General features: G+C 41.2%; 2 protein-coding genes across 4 annotated transcripts; one reads left to right on the forward strand and one right to left on the reverse strand.

The window, feature by feature from the left end:
- The first annotated feature begins 2,230 nt into the window (after nt 1-2,230).
- LOC119481491 lies at nt 2,231-15,357 on the forward strand. 2 transcript variants are annotated; one of them, XR_005205204.1, is made up of 9 exons: nt 2,231-2,395; nt 7,441-7,550; nt 7,765-7,849; nt 7,934-8,129; nt 9,889-10,964; nt 11,117-11,916; nt 13,722-13,925; nt 14,042-14,427; nt 14,633-15,357. XR_005205204.1 is itself a non-coding variant. In XM_037758505.1 (8 exons), exons 1-8 carry the CDS (start codon nt 2,304-2,306, stop codon nt 14,284-14,286), a joined length of 2,808 nt encoding a protein of 935 aa, XP_037614433.1. In that variant the 5' UTR covers nt 2,231-2,303; the 3' UTR covers nt 14,287-15,356. The 2 variants fall into 2 exon arrangements, 1 of the variants encoding a protein (XP_037614433.1); XM_037758505.1 differs by having other exon boundaries at nt 14,042-15,356.
- On the reverse strand, nt 15,353-21,778 carry LOC119481492 (butyrophilin subfamily 2 member A2-like). Of its 2 annotated transcripts, XM_037758506.1 has the most exons (10): nt 21,552-21,778; nt 21,322-21,381; nt 19,921-20,286; nt 19,523-19,807; nt 19,318-19,416; nt 19,204-19,239; nt 18,987-19,022; nt 17,612-17,635; nt 17,480-17,524; nt 15,353-17,386 (listed from the first exon to the last, which is right to left on the reverse strand). In XM_037758506.1, the coding sequence occupies exons 1-10, from the start codon at nt 21,553-21,555 to the stop codon at nt 16,800-16,802; spliced, it is 1,542 nt and encodes a 513-aa protein (XP_037614434.1). In that variant the 5' UTR covers nt 21,556-21,778; the 3' UTR covers nt 15,353-16,799. The 2 variants fall into 2 exon arrangements, with proteins under 2 accessions (XP_037614434.1, XP_037614435.1); XM_037758507.1 differs by lacking the exon at nt 19,204-19,239 and having other exon boundaries at nt 21,552-21,777.
- Between the last annotated feature and the right edge of the window lie 636 nt (nt 21,779-22,414).

Here is a 22,414-nt window from a genome sequence, read left to right on the forward strand (position 1 = left end):
AATTCAATATATATTTTAGGGAAAACAGAGACAGGGTTGAACTGGAAACTCCCAATTAGGTAATTCTATTTAATAGCCTAGAGCAGTGATTCCCAAGCTGGGGTCTGGACCACTGTAGGTCTTCGTCATTTGTTGAATGACCTGACGAAGACCCGGTCGAAACATGTTGGCTTTTAAATGATTTAAGCCACTACAATAAAGGCTTTTATTATTATTTTTATATTTCCTTCCTCGTTGCCACTTGTTTTAGTATTTTGAAGTGCCTGGATTGCCTTCCTGTCAGTCCACTACTTAAATCTGACAGCTGTAATAACTAGTTACTTTTAAGTTGGAGACTTGGCATAAAAAAACATGTAAGATTATAGAATACACAACACCCAGACCCCTATAGGTTGGGAGGCACTGGACTAAAACTACATACAGTAGCTGTATATAAAGTAGGTAAAACTATCTCCACCACGAGAAGCTCCAACAGTAAAACGCTACTCACACACTGATGCATTAAAGGGACTGTTTGTAAGAATCAGAAATGCTTGTTAACAGCGACACCTGTGGCCGTTAAGTCAACGAAAGTCAGCGTAAATAGACATGAACGAGCATCGCTCAAAACAGTGAGGCGACACACGTCAGCTAAAACCACAATATCACTCTATATTTCACCTGCTTGGCAGTAATGTTAGCTGACCAGACAAAGGTCTCTCCATGAATCAATGCTGATCCTAGTGTTGGCTTTTCCTGCTTCAGCCTCCCGACCGCGGTCGGAGGGAACAGGGGAGACACCGTCACCCGGTTTGGAGACGATAACGTTTCTCTCTGAAGAGCCCCGTCACTTCACAAGACACGGGAAACCTCTGTTGGTCTGGAGGAGCTGCAGCATTTATTTCTGCACAAACGTCCACTGTACATTCACTAGATATTCTCAGAGCTATTAACTCTTCTACAGTGTGTAGTGTGCGCGCATGAACGTGAGGTGGAGCGAGCTGAGCGAGAACGAGCGCGGTGTGTGAGTGAAGGCAAGCAGGCAGGCAGAGGAGCAGAGGAGCAGAGCACAGCAGAGACTCCGGCCCTGGAGACCAAAGCTACGGTCTCCCCCGCGTCCTCCGACCGCGGCCAACACTGTTTAACAGACGGGCTAAACTAGATATAACTTTGCGGTTTTGGTGCTTCCGTGTAGTTTGTGTCGGAGTCCTGTCTGAACAGCGTAGCCACACGCGAGCGCGCATGGGACACCGACCCGGGTGATTTATACATGTAAGAAGTTATAAACAGTCCCTTTAATATTAATCTAATAATGTCACATATAATAATGTATTAATTGCAGAGGAAGTTTTTTTCTACAGAATATGTGCTTTTACTTTTGATAATACTTTTACTTTAGTAGGATTTAGAATACAGAATTAAAACAAGAAATGTTATTTAGTATCAAGCTGGTAAACAGTGATGTTCAACTGTAAAACAGAACAGAACTAATGTGCCTATATGCAGGGCTTCACTTTAATCTTGAAACCTTATTTCACAGCATTTATTTGACGTGAATGCATGAAAGATGAGTTAACTACTGAACAGCTGCAACACTGTATTCTCAGTCAATGCATTGACTAAAATGTGTGAATCTTGAGGTTTGTAGGTCTCTATCTTCCCTGAGAGGAATGGATGGGAGATGAGTTAACTACTGAATAGCTGCAACACTGTATTTCTCAATCAATGAATTCACTAAAAATGTGAATCTTGAGGTTTGTAGGTCTTTATCTTCCATCTTGAATGCATGAAAGATGAGTTAACTACTGAATAGCTGCAACACTGTATTCTCAATCAATGTATTCACTAAATGTGTGAATCTGGAGGTTTGCAGGTCTTTATCTTCCTCAGAGGTGGGTGCACCCCATTTTACCATTAGAACCCCCCTGAAGGGATTACTATTTCTATTACTATTTATTATTTAAAACAGTGTGAAGGATGATGTTCAGCTGTGAAACAGAACATAACTAATGTGCCTTGTAGGGCTTCACTTTAATCTGAAACCTAATTTCACAGCATTTATTTGACTGCACTTCCACCTTGAATGCACGAAAGATGAGTTAACTACTGAATAGCTGCAACACTGTAATTCTCCATCAATGCATTCACTAAATGTGTGAGGTTGTAGGTCTTTATCTTCCTCAGAGGTGGGTGCACCCATGGATGTATTAAAAGAAGGGTGCACCCCATTTTACCATCAGAACCCCCTGAAGGGATGATGTTGTGCACATGCGCGTTGTGTGGATGTTACCGGAGCGCGAGAGGTAGGAGTGAAGGGAGTCCTAATGGCGGAGAACGTTCGGTCGCCTTTTGACTACCGGGAGCCACCGACCCTCGACAGCGACGGGGATGGGAGCAAACCGCCGCCGCCACGGGGGTGAGTGAGCACCGACAGCTCTCCGGTAGTGGTTTATCACCGGAGGGGGTTTTATTAGCACAATGCAAGAGCCTGCGACGCGTTGCACGGTTGTTTAGTTAAACGTTAGAAGCCGTTAATATGATTTCAGCGTTATAACGGGAGAAAACGGAGCACGGGAACGGGGTTTTCTACCGTTTATTGTTGCAGCTGTTGAGCCCAGTGAGGTCTCGTCGTCTCCTAGCAGCCTCAGCTCTTATTTCATCACCAGTCCTTTTATATTTAGTGATGTTTTGACGGGACATACAACGCTAGCTGCTGGAAGCTAACAGGCTAGCTGTGGGTTAGCATTGATGTTAGCATGCAGGAATCATCATCAGCTAGCTGTGTGTGTGTGTGTGTGTGTGTGTGTCTATAGCTGGGGCCAGATATCTGCTCTCTATTGTAGATAACCCACAGGTATTTATAGACATGCAACACAATATCCAACAAACCACCTTGTGCTCTTAACACTGCTTGACTGCTCAGCTGGTGCAGATCATGACTTGTTTTGGCTTTGAGTAAACAAAGTTGCTGACCATGGCTAAAAAATGCATCCAAAAAACAGTTGACTGACACCAAAGCACCAGTGAGTTAGGGAGGCTTTGTTGTGCTCATCAGTTCTCTGTTAATGCATATATATAATATATATATATATATACGGTCTGATGTGATTGCATGAATGGGTGGGGCTATTTCAATGTTTAGATTAAATAATCTATGATAACCAAGATAGCTGATAAATCAGTTCACACACTAGCTTCCTGTGTACAGTAGATATTTCTCAATCATGGTGATCACCAAGTCAAATCAGGAACTGACTCACAACCTGGATTGCAGCGAAACTTGCTTGATGTGATACTAAAATACATAAATTATGGCATGTAAAGCCAAGGATTGTGGTCAGGCTGCAATCATTATATTGTCCACATTTTAAATGGGCTGTGATGAGCTGACACCTGTGTGCAGTCTTCACTTAAACAAAAAGACATATATCTAATTAGTGCAGAAATGGATGGGGCTATTTCAGTGTTTAGATTAAACATCTATGATAACTAAGATAGCTGATAAATCAGCTCCCACACTAGCTTCCTGTGTACAGTAGATTTCTCAATAATTGTGATCAGGGACTGATGCACACCTGGATTGCAGCGAAACTTGCTTGATGTGGTACTAAAATATATAAATCATAAGCAAGTAAAGCCAAGGATTGTGGTCAGGCTGCAATCATTATATTGTCCACATTTTAAATGGGCTGTGATGAGCTGACACCTGTGTGCAGTCTTCACTTAAACAAAAAGACATATATCTAATTAGTGCAGAAATGGATGGGGCTATTTCAGTGTTTAGATTAAACATCTATGATAACTAAGATAGCTGATAAATCAGCTCCCACACTAGCTTCCTGTGTACAGTAGATTTCTCAATAATTGTGATCAGGGACTGATGCACACCTGGATTGCAGCGAAACTTGCTTGATGTGGTACTAAAATATATAAATCATAAGCAAGTAAAGCCAAGGATTGTGGTCAGGGTGCAATCATTATATTGTCCACATTTTAAATGGGCTGTGATGAGCTGACACCTGTGTGCAGTCTTCACTTAAACAAAAAGACATATATCTAATTAGTGCAGAAATGAGTGGGGCTATTTCAATGTTTACATTAAACATCTATGATAACCAAGATAGCTGATAAATCAGTTCCCACACTAGCTTCCTGTGTACAGTAGATTTCTCAATAATTGTGATCAGGGACTGATGCACACTTGGATTGCAGCGAAACTTGCTTGATGTGGTACTAAAATATATAAATTATAAGCAAGCAAAGCCAAGGATTGTGGTCAGGCTGCAATCATTATATTGTCCACATTTTAAATGGGCTGTGATGAGCTGACACCTGTGTGCAGTCTTCACTTAAACAAAAAGACATATATCTAATTAGTGCAGAAATGGATGGGGCTATTTCAATGTTTACATTAAACATCTATGATAACCAAGATAGCTGATAAATCAGTTCCCACACTAGCTTCCTGTGTACAGTAGATATTTTCAATCATGGTGATCATCACATCAAATCAGGGACTGATTCACAACCTGGATTGCAGCGAAACTTGCTTGATAATAATAATAATAAATTTGACTTATATAGCACCATTCAGAAACCCAAGGACGCTTTACAAAGGGGGCACACAAAATCTTACCAATAAATAACACAGAGAAGAAATTATAGCTAAGTAATTAAAAGAGTGATGTGTAGGAAGAGTCAGCTGAGATCATAGGCCTTGATGAACAGGTGGTGTTTGAGGTGTTTTTTGAAAATGTCCAGGGATGAAGCATTCTTTGATGTGGTACTAAAATATATAAATTATGGCAAGTAAAGCCAAGGATTGTGGTCAGGCTGCAATCTATATATATTGTCCACAAAATGCATTTTTAAATGGGCTGTGATGACCTGACACCTGTTTTCAGTCTTCACTTGAACAAAATACATATATCTAATTAGTGCAGAAATGGATGGGGCTATCTCAGTGTTTAGATTAAACATCTATGATAACCAAGATAGCTGAAATCAGCTCCCACACTAGCTTCCTGTGTACAGTAGATATCTCAATCATGGTGATCACCACATCAAATCAGGGACTGATCCACAACCTGGATTGCAGCGAAACTTGCTTGATGTGGTACTAAAATATATAAATTATAGGCAAGTAAAGCCAAAGATTGTGGTCAGGCTGCAATCATTATATTGTCCACAAAATGCATTTTTAAATTGGCTGTGATGAGCTAACACCTATGTGCAGTCTTCACTTGAACAAAAGACATATATCTAATTAGTGCAGAAATGGGTGGGGCTATTTCAATGTTTAGATTAAAAAATCTATGATAACCAAGATAGCTGATAAATCAGCTCCCACACTAGCTTCCTGTGTACAGTAAGATATGTGTTTCTCAATCATGGTGATCAGGGTCTGAAATTAAGTTTTTTCCTCACCTGCTACTGTGGCAGGTCACTGAAACTTAGATGTGCTTAGACAGTAGGAATATGGAATGTTTCATGTAACCTTAAAGCTAGAGTTGGTAATCTTCAAAAAAATGTTTTGTTATATTTGTTGAAATTATCATTACACCCCCAACAGCAATCAATAAATCAAATGCTCTGACAAAAATATAAAAGAATCTCTAGCTGTCGCAGGACTGTAAGCCAGTCCAATCATTTTATTCGGCTTGAATATTTTTCATATAATATTTCTTAACATAAGGAAAAGCTATCTGCCATGGTGGCAGGTGACCTGGAATTTTAACCTGCCACAGCCAAAATTTACCCTGTATTTGGCAGGTGCTAATTTCATTCCCTGATCATGGTGATCACCACGTCAAATCAGGGACTGATTCACAACCTGGATTGCAGTGAAACTTGCTTGATCTGGTACTAAAATATATAAATTATGGCAAGTAAAGCCAAGGATTGTGGTCAGACTGCAATCATTATATTGTCCACTTTTTAAATGGGCTGTGATGAGCTGACACCCGTGTGCAGTCTTCACTTGAACAAAAGACATAATATCTAATTAGTGCAGAAATAATGGTTGATAGAAATTATATACCATCGACAATTTTTATATCAGTACTCGTTGGAGTCAATTTTTAAGGAGAAATATCAAAGACTTTCAGTTTCCAGCTTTTTTCTGTTTTGCATAATTGTTGTTTGTTGATTTGGCAATACAAGCAATTTAACAATGTCTCTCTCAGCTCTTGGAATTTGTGATGGGTATTTTATCACATTATTTTCAGACATTTTATAGGATATACGATGAATAGATTAATGGTAAAAATTTAGGGATGCACCGATACCGGATATGGGGCTCATACTGACTCAAATGGCTGTATCGGGTATCGGTGACAATGGGGCCGATCATTTAAATTCAATTCTATGTTTATATACAGAAATTTTAATTCCTGTTTAAGTTTTAACCAATTTGTTGCTGCATTAAAAAGGTTTACACTTTAATTGTAATTCCTGTTAATTTTGAAGATTTGTTTTAAAAAGTTGCTGGTGTACAATTTATCATTTTAATAATAAATAACAATTCAATAAATTTATATCTGTGCATTTATTTGTTACATTTAGTTTTACAGAGTTAGGAAAGCTTAGGAAAGCTTAAATGCTTTAAGTCAAACCTGATGTTATCTTACACATATAAGAATGATCCCAGTCACTTCTACACAGTGAGGCTTATTAGTTAAACGCTGGTATCGGATCGGTACTCGGTATCAGCTGATGGCCAAAACCCAGGTATCGCTATCGGTATCGGGACTGAAAAAGTCGGATCGATGCATCCCTAGAGTAAATTTATCAATGAAAGATATCAAACATTTAACGTTTCCCGCTTTTCAAATATGGGGATTTTCAGCTTTTCTCTATTTTGCATAATTGTAAAAGGCATATTTTGGGGTTTGGGTTTAAAAATGTCTCTTTCGGCTCTTGGAAATTGTGATGGGTATTTTTAACACTATTTTCTGACATTTTATAGGCTAAACGATAAATAGATTAATGGTAAAATTAATCAACAGAATGATCAATAATGAAACTAATGAACAGAGGCAAAATTAAAAGCTTAAATGTTGTTGATATGTCTCTTACTTCATCTTTTATACATATTTTCAGGGGTCTGCTTTTCTTCTAATATACTCCCCAACCTGCAATATACTGTATGTAGGATGTGCAGAAATCTGCTTGTTTTGATTGCTTGTCAAATCAAAGACATTACATGTTTTCTTGTGGAAGAACACCACTGCTGCCACCATCACTAGTTAAGTAGTTCATAGCCTTATTGTTGTTGTGCATGAGTCACCCACCTAAGAGAAATGTTACGTGAACAGATTCAATTACTGCTTTGCTACAGGTATCACATGCTCTGCTCATTTCGGCTGCCCTCCGTTCGAATATTTACAGGCGGAAAGTCTTGAGCGCTGCTTTGTCTGAACGCTTCATTATGCTAAATGAAGCCCCGGTTTGTTTTTACAGGCGAGTGTGTGGGAGAAAAAGGAAGGGGACACCTGTGAAGGTGTGTGACCGAGCGTATGTAACAGAAGATGAGGAGGAGGAGAGCATGTCAGAACACAGCTACAGCCCTGGTATATATACAAGCACACACACACACACACATTTTGCCACCTGCTGTTTGTGTTTTTATCCACCCTGGTGCTTATGGAAAACAAGTGTACCACGATGTAATTAGCAGTGTATTGTAGTGAGGAGAGCCACCTTCCATGTTTCAAACATAAGGTGGTGTGGTTTGTGATGAAGCAGTTAAGATGTGCCAGGTTTAAACAGTCCACTTTGTCCCAGGCGATGGCCAGTATCCAGAGGGTTCAGAAGACCGCCTCCCTCCACCTGGCAGTCCCTACTACCTGCCCGATCCCACTCAGCTCTGGTAAGGAGGACCCTCGCCGTGTGCTCAGATGCTCTCTTTAGGTTGGGGATCCACGTTGCTAATTTCACTTTTATGTTTTTCCAGTGTGCCAGAGTTGGGGGAGGAGGGAGCGAGCGGTGTTCGAGGACCTGTCCTCTTCCATCCGCCGCCCAACTGCCGGATTCGAGAAGTCCACTGTGGGACCCAGGTGCGGCTGGTTGTCATAGCAATCCGAGACATCGCCAAAGGGGAGGAGATCACAGTGGACTACAGCCTGACGGACTGGGGCGAGAATGCAATGGTGAGCTGCTTATGTATTTTTCTGAGTGTCAACAAATCCCATGAAAAGACCAAAACCAACAATGAATTGATCCTACTAACAAGTGTGTGTATGCCGCCAAAGCCTGATGTAGCTTATTCCTCCGTGCCATAGAGCGCAATTGGTGTCCAGAAACTATTAAAAACACATCAATGAGCCACACAGTGGCACTGGATGACGTGTTTCTTCATTACCATAAACATAAACACAAATACTCCTACACATTGTTCCTAATAAATGCGCTGTTCTCATGAAACTATATATTTAGTAGAGATGTGTACTATTTTTTCCTTCCCAATACCGATTCCGACACCTGAACTTGCAGTATCGGCCGATACCGAGTACTGATCTGATACCAGTGTGATAAAAAAAATAATAATTATTATTATGATTATGATTTAACAGCTGTTTACTACTGTCCATGTATGGATGTGACATGGTTACTATCTTTGTTGTATGGCCTGGCTCAGAATAAACTCTTTGTAATACATGAACAAATACATACAGAGAATGAATGCAATAGAACTTTCTTTTATTATTCAGTTTGTCAGTTACAAAGAACATAAATAAATGAAGCTAGGAATAAATAAAAATTCAGTATTCTCTTAGCTGTCTCTTCTCAAACACTCTACAAAGGCACTGCCACCCCTCGAAATGGAAGACTTATGTACTGCACATATCGCCATTTTACTTGTTGGATTTTCCACTGTGAAATATTGCCGAATGTCTGACATTTTCCTCGCTCTGACTACCGTTACAATCTCCACTAGCACCGCACTGTTGTTGTTTGCTATCGTCACGTGACAAACTACCTGCAATCAGTTCTTCTTCACTGCTCTAAAACAGTAGTTGCCAGTGGCAGCCATGATACATCCAGGGCGACAGCACAGTGAAAGCTACTGTTTTGGAGCGGCGAAGAAGAATTGATTTCCGGTTAAACAAGTTGATTTTTTTCTGGGTTAATAAATTACGTTATCGGATCGGTACATAGGGGGCAGCTGTAGCTAAGTGGGTAGAGCGAATTGTCCTTTTAACCACAAGGTTGGCAGTTTGATCCCCGGCTCCTACTGTCTGCATGTTGAAGTGTCCTTGAGCGAGATACTGAACCCCAAGTTTCTCCCCAGGTGCTTTACAGCAGCCCCCTGCTCCTAATGCTTAGGAAGGGTTAAATGCAGAGGTCAAATTTCATGTATGTACTTGTATGTATATGACGAATATAATAAAGTTTTAGTTTTTTTTAGACTGGCGTACTTGCGGATACCGAATTTTGGGCAGTGTTGGATACATTTCCGATACTGGTATCGTTATTAAAACAACTCTAATTGTTTTTTTTTAAGTTATTATTTTGTGCCTTTATTAGATAACGATAGTAGAGATGACGGAAAACAAGGGAGAGAGAGAGACGCATCAAAGATCCTTGCCCAGACTCGAACAGGGGACATTAAGATCCGTGGTCAGCGTCTAAATCCCTAAACCATGGGGGGCATTCCTTTTTTTTTTTTTTTTTTTTAGATTTCTGTCTTTCATAGGAATGAAAGGGCTTTGGGCTGAGAGCCACAGACAGGGTAGGGAAGTCAGAGAGTATTGTGAAACGGAACACACTGTTGTTTTTTTGTTGATTTGTTGGCAATATGAGAACAATTTTAATTGCAACTTTAAATGTCATAAGAATGTAGATCCTGTGATAAAGCTACATGTTGAGCTAACATGGTTTGTTTTAATTTTAAATCTGTCAAACCAGGAGGAAGAGGCCGGCCCCCACCCGCTGTCCCTCTCTGTTTCCGACTACCTTACCCCCTCCTGGTCATTATCCCCCTCATCCTCCCCACTCACCCACTCTGAGCCCAGTGACTCAGACCGCGAGGAGGACGAAGAGGAGGAAGACGACGACGATGACGACGACGACGAAGAAGAGGAACTTGAGGAGATAAGGGGCCGGATGCTTCGCCGCCGCAAGAAGCGCAAGCTGCCCGCGGCCGCTGTCGATACGAAGAAGAAGAGCTCGCCCACCTCCTCCAGAGGACCTGGTCGCCCCTGCTCATCCTTTTCCCACCCGGCACCTGTCGCAACCCCCGCCAGATCCCAGCCCCCAGTCAGCGCCCTGACACCCCCGACCACCAACATCAACAACAATATTAACATAAACATTGGCAGCTCCAGCGACGCCACAGTGAGCCGGCGGCAGCACTGCCCGTACTGCGGCCGCCACTATCGCTCTCTGGCGCGCCACCTGGAGAAGCACCACGCCAACCAGCCAGACGTCAGGACAGCCATGGAGCTGGCACACATGCACAGCTCTTCAAATGGCAGCGCCTCACACCCTCACCCCTCATCGTCCTCCACCTCCACCTCCGCCTCCGCCACTCACAGCCATTCCTTCGCTGTCCCTCAGCCCTCGGCCTCCAACCCCGCTCCCCCCCCCCTCTTCTCCAGGGAGAGGGAATCGCCAGCTACGCGCTCAAGCACAGGCGGCGTCTCGTTCTCCCTCTCGCTTACGCCGCCACCTTCCACTCAGCCTGCAGCCGCCAAGAAGGGGCCTAGCTTACCACTGCCCGGCACAAAACGTCCCGCATCCTCGATGGCGTCACGAGTTAAGAGTCCATCACCACCTCCCCCAACGACTCCCAGAAGGGGTCGGAGGATGAAGAGAGAAAAGCACGAAGAGCCGCAAAAGGTGGAGGTGGAGAGCTCGAAAAGTCAAGAGGAGCTGGTTCCACCTCCTACTCCAGAGCCAGACGTAGATCCAGATGAAGATCTAGAGCTGAGTGGAGACGGAGAAGAAGACGCACCAGAAGAGAAGAATGGAGAGATTGTAAGGTGTGGTTGGTTATTGTCTTTTTCATTGCACTGTTGTCTCTGAAACACTTTTTGTTGTCTTATTACCAATTAGATATTTATTGTTTTGGGTTTTGCTTTGTGGTTTCAACTGCTATTTTAAAGGCATTTTTTCCTCTCTCTTTCATTTCCAGCACACAGAGACATCACATGTCTCCGCTGCTCTCTTCCCTCTCCTGTTTGGTCATCTACCTGCGCCGCCAGCAGCACTCCTCTTTCCTTTCTCTAACCCGTTCTCCACACTCTGCCGAGGCCTGGCGCCTTCTCTGCCACTCCAGCCTCTCCCTGCTCATCCTCTACAACCGCCACCGGGAATGTGAGGTGGCCAAGCTCACTATCCAGGACTACCGCAACCGTACCACCCCCCTGGCCAGCTCTAGCACCACCCCACCCATCGGCATGGAAGCCCTCCTGTCCCCCTTTGAGCGCCAGGTCCTCTGTAACCTTCCGCGGGCTAGTGTTCTGGGCAAGCGCGGTCGCATCCAGCCACTTATTCTCCCGCCACACTGCGAGTCCTGCTTGGACCTTCTCCTTCAAACCAGCCCCAATGTGGGCGTGGACCCAGAGAGCCCCTATGTCTTCTCCCGGCCCTACCACTCTCCCGCCACACCGCTACGGGGCACGGACCTTCTGAGAAACCTGGCACGATCCAGTGGGGCCAAGAATCCCGGTGCACTGACAGCAACGCGTGTGCGGCGGCAGGTAGCAATACTAACTCAACTGCTACTATTAGAGGAGGAAGAGGGCCAGGGTGCAGCCACCAAACTGCTGGAGAGCTTCCTGGAGCGAGAGTACCACGTGACCCAGAACTGCTCAACTATCATACGGGATCCAGCACTGATGGGTCGTGTGGGTCGTGTTGTCCTTTATGGAGAGAGGGAGGGAGTGCTTTTCCGAGGGATGAGCCTGCAGCACATCTGCCTCGAGTTGGATGGTAAGGAGTTACATCACGCATTTTCTGTCTTTAAGGGAAAATACTGAACTCACTAAGGCCCATCAGTAGGTATTTCAGGCATGCAATGTTCAATTCAGTGCCGGTTCTGCTTCTAAGAACATTTTTAAGGTTGAACTCAAGCCATCTGTTTTGAATTACTAGTGCAGAGCCTGTTCAGAACGGGTGGGTGCTTGGCCTGTGGTGTTGCTGCTTTCTGGAGAACTATTTCACACTCGACACTGCACTTTCATGGGTCCTGAGCAATACACCTGCTATGACATAGTGGCGTCACACACTCAAGTCGTGGCTACTCACAGTCAGAAACACTGGTGAAATACACTCTTGTTCAGTGGGAAAAAACACACCCAAGACGCGGTTACTCACGGTCAGAAACACTGGTGAAATACACTTAGCGGAGGTAATTTCCAATAAGACTATTAGTTGCTTGCTTTGACATAACCACCGCGGTTATAAAGTAGAGCATTGATTTAATTAGCGGTGGTAATTTTGCTGGCAGCAATGTTATTAGTGTTATAAATAAATTGTTATTGCATTTTCTTCAATTCTACAGTTGTATAACTTAAGATTCAAATTACAATAATATATTTTTTTAAATATCTTTATAATATAAATATTGTCATTATCTTAGAAAGCGTTATGGTCTTTTTAAAATAAACAAACACTACACTAATACTTCAACACTGAACAAGTAATAGCATTCCAGGCATCTTCTTTTGTGTTATTTTTTTAGGACATTTCTCAAGAATATATATTTAAGAAAAAACTGAAAAGAAAACTGTTGAATGAGGCCCATTGTTATTGCTGTTAAGAGTGTTTCTGCAACAGAAGCCTCAGCAGCAGATATCTCAAAACCTGTTTACAATAAACCAGAACTATGTGCATTGCTGAATACCACTAGGGGTGAGTAGGGAAACAACTTTCTTGTGTGTGAAAATGTTTTCTTTTAATTATTTTGTGTGTCAGTGTGTGATTTTGGTGAACTGACCCTTTAATTATTTTACGTGTTTGAGTGTATTAGCATTCGTGCTCACAGTTAACAACTGAACTGAATTGAATGTGGGACTGTGTGCTGGACTATTTCTTGGCCCGGAGCTGTGATTTCGTCAAGTGTGGTTGTCATCGTGAGGTCGCTAGGTAACCAGCGCAGACTCCAGGAAGTAACTGTGTCCAGGCCAGGAAATAGTCTGTATAAAACCAAACCAACCAAAATCGGTCCTTTTTAACCTTCGGTGTTTGCACGGATTAAGTAAAAAAGATAGAATGTGTTAATTAGTTAGCTTTATAGGCTTTGTAGGCTTTACCTTTTGTACAGAGCCAGGTTAGCTTTTCCTTTATTTATGCTAAGCTAAGCTCTCGGCAGGAAAGCGAAAAGGCGTATTTACCAAAATATAGAAATATGCCTTTTAAGATGTGCCTTCCACATGTGAAGAAGACACATCTGGAAAAAATATTCTTTCCACCCCGTAACATATTCTGTATCCCTGCACCTGCATTTAAGATGCACTACACTTACGGCTGGAATATTACAAATGTAAGACACCATTTAATGGCAGCACCATCACATTAAGGAAAAAACCTAGATAGTTTTTGAGTTGAAGAAACCTCCAGAAATGTTGTCTGCACAACATTTTCCAGCCAGATTTTACTAGTATACAGTCATCATTTCATTAAGAAACATTTCAATAAGTAACAGCACAGCAGTTGATCCCTTTTCTTAAATATTAAACTGTATGTTAGTCATTTGATCTGAGTTAACTACCCTCCATTTCATCTCTGTCCTACAGTATTGTCTGGCAACTCGGCAGACTCCTTCTCAGAAGATTCAGAGGCAGAGGAAGAAAAGGAAGAAGTTAAGGAGAAAGCTGAGGTGATGGTGAAGAAGAAGGGACCAGGGCGACCGCCACGGAAGAAGAGAGCACCCAATCCCTCTCCAGTCACCCCAACAATAGCCAATGTTCATAAGAGACGATGCATTCCACCCAAATCAGGTAACCATCGGCCAGTATCAGTCTAGGACTTCCCAAACTTCACTTAGAAATTTGATCCTATGTATTCTATTTCCATTAATTTACACTTTGTTACACCTCCCCCCTCTATCTCACAGGGAAGCGTGGCGTGCTAAAGCGTCCCTGGTCAGAGGCCGAGCGTGTAGCAGTGGAGACTCACCTAAAGAGAAACCTTGTGGAGCTGCGAGTCCCCGCGAAGGCGGACTGCGAGCGCTGCCTCGAACTCTGCCCCCTGCTGGTGAGCAACCAGCGAGACTGGAGGGCCATCAAGTTTTACGTCCACAACCGCATCCAGCTGCTGAAGAAGCAGGGGAGGAGGGAAAGCGCTGCTGCGGTCTGCTAGGGCAAAACACAAGACACGGCAGAGGACACATACCATAATGTATAAACCACCAGCAATCACAACGAAGGGAAAGGTGGAGTGCTTTCTTTTCTTTTTCGGTGCAGTACCTGAAGTTGCCCAGTCTCATCACCCTGGTCATAAGTGAGTAGTGTAATAAAACTGACTAAACTAAGAAAACAGATGCTCCAGTTTAGGATCATTCAGTGTTGGGGACGCCCAGTGTCTGTTCCAGATGTTCTTTTTAAGCGGTTGGACAAGATGTACGTGAAAGTGTGAATACGAGTTCAAACACGTTTTCTTTTTTTAAAGATTTATTTTTTATGTCATCCTTACTTTTATGAAATAGTTGACAGTGGAGAGCAGCAGGAGATATAAGAGGGAGAGAGAAGTGGACATGCAACAAATGTCCCTGGAGTAACGCCAGTCCACAAGGTTGGTATGTGCTTTAAACCACCAGGACACTTTACAGCGAATAGTCCTTGGTCTGCTTCCACTGAAGGCTGATGACCAAACATGAATGTGTAAAGCTTTGGAAGAAGAAACCAACGGTTCTGATCTTTAAAAAACATCCCCACAAGTAGACTATCTATGTACGTATGTATGAACTTGTATAGTTACTGTTTGATATTGACTGACATTGCGCCCCCCAACCCACGGCGCCCAACTGACGAGCGTATTAATAAGTATTCCTCAAAGTCTTGGACCGTGATGCACCTGTGAAGTGGTTCTTGCATACCTCTTCTACCATGGTCATAGTCGAGACTGTTCTGTATCAAGGCACGCCTACTTGAATTTACCGCGTATCAGAATTTAAAAAAAATATATTTCAGAATCAACCTATGGTCTTATCCACAATGTAAATACTTCCTAATCTATGGAAAAATATACAGTAGTGATGGCAAAGTTAGTATTGTGTTATTGTGTATATACTGTGTAAATACTACCTGTACTTATTAAAGTGTATGACATTTTGCTGTGTTTTCTTAAATTGGATTGTAAAGTGAGTTTTACATTGTGGATGCAGAGTGAAACAAAGAAAATAGAAGTAACAAATAAACACAAGAACCCATATTGATTGAGTTTATTCAGTCACAAAGAGTACACACATTACAAAATGATTTTAACATCAGTCATTTCAAAGTACAGCTGCCTGTATGCATTTGCTCACAAAGTATGTACCACTTTAATCAGTAATCATGGTTATTGTTCCATTTTATATGTCAGTTTGTAACCACCTGGTTCACCACTGTGTCAGTGCTACCTTCACAGATCCTTCCTAGCGTCTCTGTCCACCTCTCTCCTCGTCCTTTCTCCCCCCCTCCCTTTTCTTTCAAGGAACCTATGGTGACGAAGAGGAGCTGCAAAGACACAACGCCCCTTTTCCAGAGTCTCATCCAAATCCACTCCCTCCTGGTTCAACCAATCCACCTGACTGTGCCACTCAACTCTCGCCCTCCCCAGGTGACATCATCAGACGCTGAGTTGTGTTTTAATCAAGTCAAAAGACCAGCACCATTTATGTCTTTTCTTAGTCCTACTCAGGTTGTAACCTGCCGTGTCCTGAATAAGCACAAGTCCACTTACGGTCCCTTTTGCAAGACCAATAAGATAAAAAGTTGTAGTCCCACACCATTTAGAACTTAAATAATAACCTCTGTAATATTTTAGTTTGTAGTGTGTGTTTACGGAATGGTAACGAGCAAAAGACAAGAAAATATCAAGTTGTGAATCACCTAAATAACTAAATTTCACAGCATCACAATATACATGTAAATTAAAGTGTACCAAAAATTTACTTAAATTCCAAAAAGCCGAGTCACAATATTGGCTATTCCAAAAGCAGTAGCTGAGCATAAACAATGATAACTTTATGAATTATTCTAATAAGTATAAATGAAATTAATATAAATGTCTGTGTGTATTTACTAATAGGGTATAAATACACAGTAGCATAAATGGAAAATATTCACACACAAAAAAAAATCAAACTTTACAGACGGTGGACATAACAGAAACACTTTGCTATAGAAAAGGAAATGCTGTTATTTTTTGATACCACAACACAAGAATGGTATCAATCTCCTCATCTGACTCTGCAAGAAATCTAATAGCCTACGGGTATTTCCCAAAAAGTAAAAAAAAATCATTTAACTGTATTTACTGAACAACGGCACAAACTCAAAATTAACTATTGAGTCGAAATGTCATTTCTTGAAGCTTCAACAACCACAAATAAATCATGTTGTTTTGTCCATCCCATGCAGAATTGGTTTGGAGTTTAAGCCAATATGACTATTGACATTTCAACTTTAATAAGACTTGTTTAACATTTAAGTCACTCAACAGATTTACCTAAACTAAATTAAACCATAAAGAAAAGACAAAACTTTATCTTGGTTGAAATCATTTTTTGTGTCCTCTTTTCAAGTTAGGATACAAGTACAGGGCTAAAACATAAATCCGATCCTATTCGTTTTCATCTTGCTCCCTTACAGCAGTTGGTATTGATGATATTAAGATTCAGACTCTTGTGCCGTTGAATCTACCGAGTTCCCCGTGTCACTAGCCTGACCCTGCAATATCTCCATAACTGCTTTGTCATCTTTACCAGGGTTGAACAATGGAAAAATGACACCTGTGAAGTTAGCTGTTAAAGTGCCAATGAGACGCTTATCTTCCACATTGTAAAAGGAAAGCTCTCCGCTGTCGTAATTCAAATACACGCCAACCGTCTGCAGTTGGGAAGAGATGGGCAGAAAAACATGTGTGTCTGTGCTAAGCTGAAGGCTATCTGTTTTGTCAGGGGAAGAGGACAGGAACCAGAAACCATTAGATGTAGTTGGAGAAAAATCTGACTCGTCAGGGATGACAGCTGCACTAGTAACTCCTACCCACCAGGACTGTTTGAGACCTATTCTAGGATCTGTTTTCCCCAAAGAAACCTCCCAGTAGTGTTGTCCAGAGGAGAAGCCAGATGTTCCTTTGATAGCTGTGAGACAGGTAACTCTAGCTCCATCAGGAAAATTACACCGGGCGTCTCTCAGTTTACCATCCCTGATTAAGAGATATTTATGTTCCTTCTGGTCAAGTGTAACATTGGCTGAAAATTGAAAACAACATTAGGGTGAAATCAGAAAAAATCTGATTGGAGAAACATGTTATTGTTATTTACAATAGATTCTTAAGTGATTACCATAAATCTGGCTATTTTTTGATAGATGTGTTGGCTGGATCACTCCTGTAACAGAGAATAATAGGTACAATCATCATTACAGAATCAATGTCAATGTGTTTTGCTTTTACTTTATGAACAGTGACCTCTTACCTTTTGGTAAAAGTGGTTGATTCTCTAGGGAAGAAAATACAAACATTGTTAAACCATGTGTTCTGTTATTTTTCAGTCCACTGATTTTACACTTGAAGTTCAGTTTCCTTGTCATGTGATGTACTACTCTGCCTGTGAAAACAGTTAAATAATGTCTTCTGTCTATGTTTTCAGGGCTGGGAGGGTCTAAAGGCCCAGACACACCAAGCCGACATCAGAGAACTAGCGGCAATGAAGGACGATTGCGTCGCAAGTTGCACTTGAACAAACCGCAAAGACTACAGCCGACGGCCAGTTGGCACGTACGTTCTGCGTTCTGTGTGAGAGAAAATAACTCTCCACACCAGCAGGCGGCGGTAGTGTGTATTTGTCATTCAAAAAGGGAAACCGGACGGCGGATGTACAAGCTGTTGTTATGATACGTACATGAAACAAAGCGTTGTTTGCCGTCTCACTCACACTTCATTCCAGATGCTGAAAATATCAGTGTATTGGAATGATCAGATGAGATGAAGATGAAAAATGAGGAGAGCCTTCTGTGGTTTGCCTCTTGACTTTACTCATTGGCTTGCTTTCCTCACCGACTGTCGGCTTGGTGCATCAGAGCCTAACGAGACTAGGGCTGTGTATTGGCAAGAATGTGGCGATACGATACGTATCATGATACAGGGGTTACGATTCAATTTATTGCGATACTATAAGCAAGGCGATATATTGTGATTTTTTTTAAATAAAATTTTAGGAAAACTGTCATAGTAGAAAGAACACACCAGAAATACAGAATTTTAGAATAGGCAAAAATAACACATTTGTGCTTTTTGTCCCAAACTGCATGTAATTATCATAAAGTGGGCATGTCTGTAAAGGGGAGACTTGTGGGTACCCATAGAACCCATTTTCATTCACATATCTCGAGGTGGAGGGACCCCTTTGAAAATGGCCATGACAGTTTTTCCTCAACAAAATTTAGCGTAAGTTTGGAGCGTTATTCAGCCTCCTTCGCAACAAGCTAGTATGACATGGTTGGTACCAATGGATTCTTTAGGTTTTCTTGTTTCATATTTAAGAGGTTAATTAAAAATCGATAAAGTATCACAAAACGTAATATTGCGATACTCATGTAATGATATTTTCTTAAACCCCTAAACCGAGAAGCTAACCTATTGCATTTTGGTTTATGTAGGATCCACTGTTTTTGGGGCTTGACTCATAGTAGGTACTTTTTAAAATGTGTCTCTCACAAGTCCTTTACAGAAGTGCTAAATAGTCAAATCTAATACTAAATCGCTGGATTATCCATTTAATACACATATCATGAGCTTTCGCTGAAATGTTGTGTAAGTAATAAATAATGTGTATAATGTGAGACTCTTACCCTCAGCGAGGTCATTTCCTGATTCAGCTTTCTTCCCTGAAACAGAGAAGATTTTCCTGATTTCATATCATATATAATAATATCACAAGTCCTTTACAGAAGTGTTTAATAGTAAAATCTAATACTAAATCGCTGGATTACCCATTTAATACACATATGAGCTTTCGCTGAAATGTTGTGTAAGTAATAAATAATGTGTATAATGTGAGACTCTTACCCTTAGCGTGGTCATTTCCTGATTCAGCTTTCTTCCCTGAAACAGAAGATTTTCAGGATTTCATATCATATATGTATATATATTTATAACATATCTCTAAAAACAAACATTTACGTCTCTTCATGAAGTACAGCACTCCAAGTAACGCCACCACCATGGCTATAAGGAGCAGAGCAAAGGCCACCCATCCAGCTGGTGAGGATCCAGACGACTCTAAATGAAAAGCGAGAAATGTATTTTTATGTATTGTTCAAAGTGAAAAAGGAAATGCAGAAAATTCAATTGTTGCACACATGCAAATAATTTTCACGCTATTTACCAGGTTGATGAGGGTTTTCCAGGCGCACTCTTGCCTCCTTTGTCTCTTCGCCAGAGACGCCTACTGAGCAGGAAACCTCAGTGGAGCTAGAGACGAGAAGCCAGCTGTGGACTGACTGAAGACCTGAAGAGCCTTTTCTGTACTTCAGGCTTTCTGGGGTAAGAACCTGCTTTTGATCTGACCAGCGCAGACTAGGCTTTGGGTACCACCCTTCAGATTCACAGCTCATATTCACCATGTTATCTTCTTTCCACACTGCTGACAGAAGAGGGAGGGCTCCGATTTCTAGGAAGGAAGGGGAGGATGGAAAACATTGAATGAAAAGACGAAAGGACAGCTTTTTTTAAAAAAAATCCTCCCTTAGTTTTGTGTGTTTTCTCCACTTTCACGATACTCACCCGTCACGATGACACTGACACTTGCCCTGTCGTAACCCTGCTCACTGCTGACGTAACAATTGTAATCTCCTGCATCCTCAATTGTGGCGTTGTCCAGCTTCAGGCTCACATCGCCTGCCGTCAGCCCACCAGACGCTGCGTCTTTTAAGCCAAACGAGACTCGGCCCGCGTACGAAGCTTCCTGGGATGAGTTCTCAAACTGTTTTGCCCGGTAAAACATGATCGGGGTGCTGTAGCTCCCACGGTACCAAGACACCTCCAAAGACTCTGCACTTTGTGGTGGGTTGAGCCAGCATGGTAATGTGGTGGTGTGGCCAAGGTGCACTGAGACAGGGGAACTGACTAAAACCTCCAGGCTTCCTGAAACTGAAATGTTGTGAGTTAAAGTGGTAGTAGGCAGAATATTTTTGGCATCATTGAGCAAAAATTCCATAAAAACCTTTCAGCATATTGTAATTCAAGAAAACTAGATGTCTGCACCTCATCATGGCTCTGTTTTTAGGCTTTAAAAAAATCACAGGTCATGTCAGAGAGAGAGCGCTCCTATTGGATTGCATACAGTAACATACATGTAATGGATACCGGAGCATACAGATGCACGTGATTTTTTTTTTTTTTTTTTAGATTACCTGTCTCATGCACTACTGTCAGGATATAGTGACCGTTTTATAAAAAATAACTTATTTTTTTTAACATATTTGCTCCATTTCTACCTACTGCAATGTAATGTAGAATGTAATATAAGTTCATGTTTGTGAACATGTTGGTAAAAGTTAAGATAAGAGCAATTTAATACTGAAGTACTAAGTGAGGAAGCATTATTGCCTCCGTAATGCTCCATCTATTTATTACTTTTATAGTAGCCTATATACTACACAGTGGAGGCTGGTCCATAGAGGAAGAGGTGGTTGCTCTATTTTTGAGAGGCAAGATAGGACATAAAGACCTTTGTAGATTTGTCATTAATCATATCTTTAAAGACATTATTATGGGAAAATGTGGTGTTTGGTGTCTTCAAAACCTCAAAACAATGTTTTCTTATAATACATTTGATGTTTTCTTTTAATCTTTTATTCATAAATATAAATTTAACACCTAAATAATATATATTTTGTTATTTTCCTGAAGAATATGTGAAACCACTTTCTAATTTGACAAACAATCAAGACACTTAACATCTGTTTGTTTTATAATAATTTTGTCTAGTGTCATATACCCCTTAAGTGGAAAAATAAACGCAAATTTGAAATAAAAAAGTAATAATAATAAGTGAATACATCTGAATAAACAGTGTTCAGATTTATAGAAATGTAAGAATTGAGAGTAATACATTGTAAAATACAATTTAAAAAAACACACTAATAAAAACAGATGTTGGGCTTAGACACAACAGGGACTTACCTGGAGCAGCACTACACCGTGATGCACTAAGAGCAGCCACAAGGAACATCGTCAGTGCACCTGTAAAATGGGAGTAAATTATGACAAAAGGCCATTTGAGTTGCACACACAGGAACATCAGGTAGTGCAAAGGTCTCCACACCTCTCCGCAATTTAAAATCGGACTTAACAACAGAATAAAAGTCACATTTCGCAAATGATAAACCATGCAAATGAAGGTCTCGGCCTACCCATTTTGGTGTTGTAACTCCAGGGCAAAATATCCTTCACTCACTGTATAGGATTATGCAGAAATTAGTACAGAATACACATTGAGATAAAGATTTGAAGTCAGCTTCTGCTTTTTAGTGCAATTTCTTCGTAGATCTGGAATTGTGAGAAGAAGAAAACGCAACACGCCTTGTCCTACAGATTTACTTTCACTTTTGAAATCTGTGTCGCATTCCCAGTGTGGAGAAGGTAACCCACAAATTTGCGAAATCCGATCTGAGATCTGCAAGAACTTGCTCTCGCGAGATTGGCTGCCCGACGACCTAGGTCAACGTCAACTAACCTCTCGCGAGAGCTTCCGCAATTTTCTGGTTCCCTTCTAGACACGACCGAGTGAGAGGGCGAAATCACAGCTCTGTCATTATGAGCACTTTTCTTTGCAGTAAATGCTCACTCATAAAATCTAGAAAGACAGTTTGTAGACTCTTTAAAGGCATGTACATCCTTCCACTTGTTTATTTGAGGTTTCACTTAAATACACCTTTCATGACAAAGTCAATAATCACATGAAATATAGAACACAAATAGAAACACATAGAATTGTGAAATAATGATCCATGATTAAAACTAAAAGCCTAAAATAATAATAAAGAGTATTACTGGAGTTTTTATTTAATTATTTGGCCTATAGAAAATTTAATTTAAAAAAATGGCCTTTGAAATACCATGTTCCCCTCAGCATTAATTGTATTGTCACTTTGATGAGCCTCTGGCTTCTCCTCTGGCGCCATCTTCAGGTCAAAATATAATTTATTCAAAATGGTTTATGACTTAATACCTATGCTAAATACCTGCAAAACTAATGACATTCCCATCAGTTTGG

This window comes from Sebastes umbrosus, chromosome 22, assembly GCF_015220745.1.
Source record: "Sebastes umbrosus isolate fSebUmb1 chromosome 22, fSebUmb1.pri, whole genome shotgun sequence".
NCBI lineage: Eukaryota > Metazoa > Chordata > Actinopteri > Perciformes > Sebastidae > Sebastes > Sebastes umbrosus.